The 9,086-nt window shown below is 27.3% G+C and overlaps 1 protein-coding gene across 1 annotated transcript; it reads right to left on the bottom strand.

Moving 5' to 3' along the window:
• Positions 1-4,063: 4,063 nt before the first annotated feature.
• LOC112803563 (zinc-finger homeodomain protein 11) lies at positions 4,064-5,612 on the bottom strand. Its single transcript, XM_025847046.3, has one exon. It carries the CDS (start codon positions 5,499-5,501, stop codon positions 4,413-4,415), a length of 1,089 nt encoding a protein of 362 aa, XP_025702831.1. The 5' UTR covers positions 5,502-5,612; the 3' UTR covers positions 4,064-4,412.
• Positions 5,613-9,086: the final 3,474 nt, after the last annotated feature.

Genomic DNA, 9,086 nt, shown 5'->3' on the forward strand with positions numbered 1-9,086 from the left:
TTCATTTTTGTAATTTTCTAATTGTTCCAAAGTCGTATAAATTGACTTAATTAAATTCAATTTTTCTCGTTCTATTTCAGAATAACCATTCACTCGAAACTGATCTGCTTCCGTTTCAACTTTCCTTAAACGGGCCCGGGCTTTTTCTAGCTGTTCAAGAGCTCCTTCCCGCAGTTCTTCTGAATTTCGAATAGTCTTCAAGATTCTCTGTTTTCGATTATCTAATAAATCACTTAATGAAAGTAGATTCTCTTTCCATTCATTTGAAAACGTCTATGATCTCTTCTCAAACTAAACATGAATCTTTCAATTCATTTGGCTCTCACACTCAATTACTTATGGTTCCGTTTGGTTGATGTATTTGATGAGACATAGACACAGAGACACATACATTAAAGACATGGACATAAAATATTTGTGTCTATGTATTGTGTTTGGCAAAAATAAGAAATAAGACACATATATTTTAAAAAGACTGAATTATCCTTCATTCAACCACAAGTTTTACCACTATTACAATATACCTATTATCCCAAACAATGCATGCCATCACCATTAAATTTTTATTTCTTCTAATAATTTTTTATTTCTTCTAATACCATCTTAAATTATCATTTAAATATTAAATATATAATTATTTTTGAAAAAAATAGAAAATTAAAGTTCAGAATTTATCAAAGATTAATCAAAATTTAAATAAATAAAAAATTTAAATGTACAAATTTTTTTTTGAAAAAAAATAGAAAAGTAAATTTAGTTGTAGAATCTAAAAGAGAAAGAGAAAAAAAAAAGATTTGAGAAGATAAGAAGATAAATTTTAAAAACTCAATAAGGGTAAAAGAGTCAAAAATTAGTGTCTCATAAGTTGTGTCTCAGTGTCTCACCAAATTGGAGGTACACAAATTTAGTGTCTCCGTGTCCATCCGTGTCCTCCCGTGTCCTTCGAAAATTTGTGTCTCACCAAACCAAACAGCAGACATGTGTCACCGTATACCACTATGTCTATGTCTCAGTAACCAAACGCTACCTATAGGACAATTCTTCCTATCTTTTTTAATGAGCCTATCCTCTCTTATTTTTATTTGTATTCAAATATTTATTTGAAAGATATTGAAATTGATAACTAACACAAGACCGGAACTCCTGTTTTAAGATGTTGCAAGTTTACTATTTAATTAATTAATTATTAATTATTAACTAATACTTGTATGCTGCATGGCTTTATTATTGTTTATTGTTTTAACAGGCGAGGTTATCATTAACCGCTTATAAAAGGTGTCTGATATAAAAATGGGAAACCAACAAAACTTGCCGTTTCATTGAACCAAACCCAATATGGAAAGGGAAAAGATAAAGTCCAAGGCACTGTCCTCCACCAAGTACACACAAACACAAACACAAAAGCTTATGCAATTTAAATAATCAAATAAAACATGCTGCTTGCCTTCTAAGCACAGACACACAAAATATAATGTGGCATGATTGAGGATAAACACGAAAATAGATTAGTGTCATTATCAAATATCATCCTCTGGTTCAAAAATAGATATTCCTTGTTCCTTTCTCTTCCCAAAAAATGTTTCCTAGAATTTAAGAATAAAGCCCAAGAGGAATGGCATGAACTTAGTTCTGTTTTTGAGCGGCTGAAAAATATAGCTTACGTCTTTTCTTATATATAAATAAATGATTTTTATTTTATTTTCTTTTGGTTATTTTGGATCATAATAAGGCAATGTGTCGTTATAAAAAGAAATGGAAAAGGCCCTCAAATAGCTGGAAAACAAGGATTAAAAGACCCATGATTTAAGTAAAACATACACCGTCATAACTCATTCTATACCTTCATTTTAGGTTTTGTTGTTAGTTTCAAAAAGAAAAAAAAAAACTCACTTTTCTTCGGGGTTTAGTATTTTCCTCGGTTTTTCTTTAATTTTCGCTAATCCCTCACTTTCAACACTTGATCTTTTTTGTTGATTTATTATTCTCCATGACTTTTAACTTAAGTTAGTCTAGTAATTAACTCACTAATTCGCTTAAACAAGTGTCAAGAGTTTGAATTTTACCTTGTACATGTAGCAATTTATTGACTAACAATAAACTCTTAAATAAAATTTAGATCTGCGATAAATTAATCATTAATTTATCGAGTCAAGAAATACAACGAAAAACCAAGATTCCATAATTCTTTAGTTACAACTTTTACTACATAAAGTCTTGTATTGGAACATAATACTAGACTTTAAGAGTAACTTAAAAATTTAAAAGGTACAAGGTAGGGTTTGTCTTGAGCTCCAAGTATTTCAATTTAATTTATATGATTATTTTTTAAATTATCCCTTTATCTCTATATTGATTTATATATTTCTATTTATTGATATAAATTAAATGTATGATTTGCATGCCCAATTTGTGTTGTGCTAATTGAACTTTGATTAAATTATATATATATATATATATATATATATATATATATATATATATATATATATATATATATATATCACTAGATAAAGAGTAACATTGAACTATATGGGTTAAGATTTTAATTTTCTAACTGCTTGATGTAGGTTAGATGCTTGGTGCTTAATTGATCGATGTAGATTAGATGGTTGGTGATATCTAAGAATTTTTGTAAAAAAGAGAATAGGAATTGCACACATTTGTTTGATGATATATGTATATATAATAAATAAAGCTTGAACTTAAAAATCCTTGAACGACTTTTCTTTTTTGTTTAAATTTTATTTTTCAATGTTTCTACTTGTTAGTTCTTAAGTCAAATCCCCTTTAAAACTCAATCAACTATAATACATCATTCCGTAAGAGACGACTCGAATTACACTAGGACTATATTAATTATGGAATTAACATAATTTGGTATACATATTATGATTTGGTAACTATTGTAACCTAGCTCTCACCAGATATTAACTCTTAATTCTTAATGAGACATAATTATTCTCCCTAACTACAAAAGATATTGTGCTATGTTGTTTTTATTAGTAAAAAAAAAAAATTAAAATTTTATGTAAAATAAAAATATTAAAAACTTAAATTATATATTATAATTTTTTAATTAGTAATTTTAACATGTAATCTTACTAATACTTAAATAATGATTGCACTATAAAGAATCTAACCTAATTAATGATGTAAAATTCATACGTTCTTTTAATATGTTTTACCTATTTTTTTTAACTCAAACTGTTGGGACCACTTTAGAAAATCTTAACCAGATATAAGAATTCATGTAAGAAACTAACGAGAGAAAGAAATGCTTGGTATCGGTTTGATTTATAATTTGAATATCAGCATTCAATTAGTCTAACAAATAAACAAAGCTGTACATTTTAGTCATACTTAAAAAACGTTATTTAACACTATAAATCATGATCTATTGATTGTAGATCAATTTATAGTACAGTAACTATTAGAGTTGGTCATATGCAATGTGCAACAAACCCATCAATAGCATTTTCTCCAACTTAATAAATCTGGAACAGTAGTAGGAGTAATTCATAAATGAATAAGGACAAAATTGCATAAGGCATATCAGATTGCGCTTCAACATTGATAAAAGCACTTGTTTCTTGGGACAAACAAGTATGGCCATTTTTGGAGGTTACACACTTCAAGGGCAAGAATATATGATTAAATAATTAATCAAATTTCGGACAACCAAAAAAAGGGTTATAGACGTTCGTCAATGTTACTAAGTCTTGTTAAACACACTAATTCTTTAATTTTTCAACACAAAACTTCCACCAAGTCCTATTAATACCTAGCTTGCCCTTAGTAAAATTAAAAAAAAAAAGTTTAAAAAATAAAAATTAAAACAGCAAAATTATTTGAAACAACACACCTGATCCTATCAAGAGGAACATGTGACAGCAATTAATTAAGAGCTACCACCAGAAGAGGATGAAACTTTAGTGGAACCGCATTAATTCCGGAGTTATGATATTTCATGATGTCTATGAACATCGAATTTATTCTAGTGGTCAAAAATAAATCTTTGAGTGTTGTTAGTATAAACTTATAATAGATATATATTACATTCAAATTCAATAATGATAAAGTAGTATTATTATTATCTTTGGCGTTCAAATTATAATACGATTTTCCTAAATTCCAGACTCTATGAACAAAATTAGCCAAAAACAGAAAAGAAAAGAAATTAAACCAGACCTTTATACGGCCTCAGCCGATGATCTTCAACATATACGAACTATAAAAAATAAAATAAAAAATAAAAAGATTCGAATGACTAAACAAAAAAGAAATTATCGCTTAATCCCTATCCTATTTCTATCATATCCTTATTATCAAAGATTAAATAAAGACATAAATGGTAGTTAACTTTAATTTGACAGAGAAAATTAAATCAACGGATAATAATTATTATACCTTAATTAATAATCTCTGTGAATGTCATCGTTGCTGCTACTAGTGTTGTTGCTGTGTTGATTACCATTTCCATTATCATTATTATTATGATCATCATCATTATCGTTATCGATATGGTTACCATTATCAACACCATTAAGACTCCCATTCTTTTCTGCAGCAGAAGCATTATCGTTGTTGTTGTTGTTGTTCCTGTTTCTGAAGAAGGTGTTCTTGTTGTTGTGCATCCAAACCTTGAAGACCCCTCTAGAAACCCCAATTTGGTTGCAAAACTCTTGAATCAAACCATCTTCATCTCTCTGCATTCTCCAACCAAGCTTCTCTGAGAATCTCAGCATCTTCTCCTTCTGTTCCTTGCTGAACTTGGTCCTATGCCTCTTCTTCGAGCTGTTCAAGTCTTTCTGGTGGTGGTGGTGGTGGTTGAATCCAGAACCGGAAGAGCATGCGGCATTTCCAAGGGATAAGAGCATGTTGGGAACAACAACGGTAGATGGAGAATTATTATTCATGTGATGGTGGTGGAAGGAGGAGTACGGAGGAGGTGGAGGAGGAGGAAAGTGGTGAGAGAGTGGGGCAGGTGGTGGTGATGATGGGCTTGAAATTGGACTTGCTGATGGGCTTGGGCTTGGGCTTGTTGTGCTTGGGCTTGTGCTGAGGCTGAGTCCACCACGCTGGGGGAGAGGCGGCGATGATGAGTGGTGGTAGAAGCTGAGGAAGTTTGGGTGGTGGTGGTGGTGGTGGGGGAGGAGGGATTCTGGGTCGCGGCGGTGGAAGTTGCGGTGGCAGCCACATGCGGCGCAAGTGAGGGAGCGTGGCTCAGAGGGGTTGGAGGAGGAGGAGGGCATGAACTCGCCGCAGCCGTCGAGGGCGTGGCCGCCGATGGTGGCTGCATGGTTCTTGAGGCACTCCTTGTAGGAAATTACCATGGAGAGTGGTGGTGCGGCCGCAATAGCGGTGGTCGGGAGCGGGTGGTGGCGTTTGAGGGAACCGTTCGTTGTTGGTTGTGGTGGGGTTTGTGTTTGTTGTGAGTTTGTGTGTTCTATGGTTTGGGTTTGGGTGTGGGTGGTGCTTGCATCAATTGGGGTCAAGTCCATTGTTTACTGTCTGTCTTTTTAGAGGGAATGGGATTAAGGAGTTTTCACAAAGATTAAAGCATTCTTTAAGAGGATGGGTGGATGTATTGTGGGGGCTCAAACAAGAAACTATGCTATTGCTCAATGATAAGACATTAAAATCAGTTATTAAAATTAATTATTAGTATAAAATATATATTAAAAATAAATTAAATTATATATATTTATATAAAAATATATTAATAATTAATTTTAATATATAAATATTATTTTTTAATATCTTTATTACATTGCATACATATAAATCCGCAAATAAATGAAGGAAAGTTATCAAAATAAATAAATGAAGCAATCAATCTAGAGGTTAGTAATAATATATTATTTCTACGTCAAAACCAACTATAAAAAGTAACTAATATATTAATAATTAATTTTAATATATATTTAATATAATTAATAATATATTTTTTCTCATGAATTGAGTTTACATATTAATAATTAATTTTTCTGCAATTATCTTTTACGTAAAAAAAAGGATTTGTTTCATAAAATTTGATATTAGACTCAAATTATTCAAATATGTATATATTTAAAATTATATATATTTATTAAAATTAAATAATATTTTATATATTTATTAAAAAATACAATATTTGCTATTTTAATTAATTTTAAAGTTATTATTATTATACATATTTAATAAATAAAAAATAAATTATAAACACCCTTAGACTTATTAATACCTTGTTATTAAAAAGAAGAGTGGCTTTTGTTGATTATAGTTTTAGACTATATTTAAAAAGGAGGTTAATACTGAAAGATAAAGATTGAGAGATAAAGATTAAAAGATAAAGATTGAGATTAAATTAAGTGTCTATATTATGTTTGAGATAAAATATATTAAATTTAGTTATGTTTAAATATTATATTTGATTCAAGATAAATATAAAGATTGAAAGATAAATTTAAAATTTGAAAAGTTAAATGATTGTATTTTAAAAAGAAATATTATTAAAGTTTCAATCTTCAATCCTAAAAGTAGTTTCAGTTTCTTTTTTATTCATTTTTTAAAAATATTGAAAGAATTAAAATTTTATATTTTAAAATTAAAATTTTAATTTCAGTCTTATATTACCAAACATAACACCAAATTCCAATCTTTCAATCTCATTTTCAGTTTTTAAAACAATCACTGCTTTAGGGTGGGTTTTCATTTTTTGTTTTTATTTTCAATATTTTTTATTTTTTAAATTTTATAAAAAAATAAAAATAAAAACTGAAAATAAAAAATAAGATTTTATTATTTTTACTATTTTTATTTTTTTTCACAAAAATTTAAAAATATAAAAAATACTAAAAAAACACAAATTAAATGCTCTCTTATGTTCTCTTTGGTTTCAAATATTTATCATTTTAGATCAATTTCATTTGTTTAATGTTTCGGTAATTTTTTTAATGATCATAATATTCATTAACTGTAATAAATACATACAAATTATATATGGAGTGAAAATATTTTGTTGAATAATTTTAAAATATACTTAATCTTATATTATTTAATTATTGTGAAAATAACTCAAGTAATAGGTAAAATGAATAAAAGACAATAAATTTTAAAATTATTACTTTTGTCTGTGTTCAGTGTATATGAATTTTTTTTAAAAAATATTTAATACATTTGTCATTTTGAAATGTTAAATAAAAGATTGATACTAAAACCTAACCATTAAATAAGGATATTATATATAAATGATTTTGTAAAAGTGTTGTGATTAATTATTGTTTTTTAATTCTTCAATTAGTGTTTAAATAACTAAAATGATATATGTTTTGATTGACAGGTGTAATATTTATTATCTGATTAAAAGTTATTTTGAAGATGGAGATTGAGATGGAGATGGGAACTGGGAACACGATGGTGATAATGATGGTTATAATGAGAAGCGATGACAAAATCTGAGGTTTTTAATTGGGGTTCTGATGAAGGGGAATGGGGATAGAGGAATACATCACTACTGGTAAAGATAATTAAATCTCAGCCACTACTGCTTTTAGAATATAATATAATTAAAGAAATAAAAATAAAATAGAACATGGTTCAAGATACTATACAAAACACTTTATTTATTTAAAACAAAAGGTAAAATTCTTCTAGGTCTACCGAAGTTTCACATGTTTATCTGTGTAATTTACTGAATTTAGCCTTAAAAAAAAGAAAATAAAAAGTTATAAAAATAATAATTGTAATTGCAATAATCTATATAATAAATTGTGTCTAAAGAACTTGGTTTCAATTTTTTTATATTACTAAATCTTGTCTAAGATTTTATATATCGACTTAAAAGTCTAACAAGTTTCAGTATTGAATTTAGGACTAATCTTTTAAAAAGGGATAATATATTAAAATTTGATGATAAAACGATAAATTAATTCAAATTAATCAAATGAATACATAAAAAAAAGTGTTGATTCACAGTTACAAAATATTATTTAAGTAAAACAATACATAAATAAGATTAATTATATAATAAATTAAACGTATTATGAATAAAATTTTTCGTTTGAATTTAAACACCTCCGTATGTATAATCTATGTGATGTAACTGTCCAAAAAAGAATTGTATGTGATATGTGTTTGTGAAACACTAACCTAAAAGAGCCTTAATTAAGGCAAATATACAATAGTTTGTCATTATTTTACTAGTGTTTAGTTGGAACCCCTTTGGTAATTAACAATCACGAGTTAGTTGTGTGCAATGGATTTGCTTGATTTGGTTGATGTCAATACGTTTTATGACACAGTGATTCAGAAAGAGGCAGGTTTTTGAGTTTTCGATTTTCTGCGGGCTACACAGCTCAATATGAAAGGAAGGGGTACGTGGCTGTTTCCCAGAAGGTGTTTAGTTATTGTATAACAGTAGCAAGCAACAAGTACCAACACACATTTTGTGAGCCCCAGCCGGCCATCTCATTCACTACAAATTCAATTAAATTATTATAGTATGGTGTAGTTAACATGTGATTTTATAAATAGAAATTAATTTATTAATTAAAGAATTTTATAACAAATATAAATTTAATTTTTAAAATATTTATTATGATAAAAATTTAAAAAAATATTAGTAATAATATTAATATGTGTATTAAATACCCATAATAACTAAACTAATTATATTATACAAGTACAATTCGTATTCTGTACAATATATAAGAATAATAAGAAAATTATATAAGAATAAACAACATAAAAAAATAAAAAAAATATATAAAACATATTAAATATATAAAAAATATATAAAATTATATATATATATATATCCAAATATATAAAATAAACAACATGAAAATATTAAATACTACATAATAATTTTTTATTTATTCATTATCAATACCTGTATATTAATAGATATTAACGTAACTATTAATCCACTTTTTGATAAATTAAACATATGCAATAAGAATAAATATGAGGTCAATAATCAAGATAGTAAGTAAATTATCTTTCAACCAATTTTTTTGTATTTGAGACTTTGAAATAATGAAATATATTTTTTATGAATTATACATAATAAAAGATAATTTAAAAAAAAATATACACAAAATTTT

This window comes from Arachis hypogaea, chromosome 5 (genome assembly GCF_003086295.3).
Source record: "Arachis hypogaea cultivar Tifrunner chromosome 5, arahy.Tifrunner.gnm2.J5K5, whole genome shotgun sequence".
NCBI classification, from domain to species: Eukaryota; Viridiplantae; Streptophyta; class Magnoliopsida; order Fabales; family Fabaceae; genus Arachis; species Arachis hypogaea.

Coding starts and splice junctions, on each gene's coding strand:
- LOC112803563 (XM_025847046.3), bottom strand. CDS start 5,501: ATGGACTTGACCCCAATTGATGCAAGCACCACCCACACCCAAACCCAA.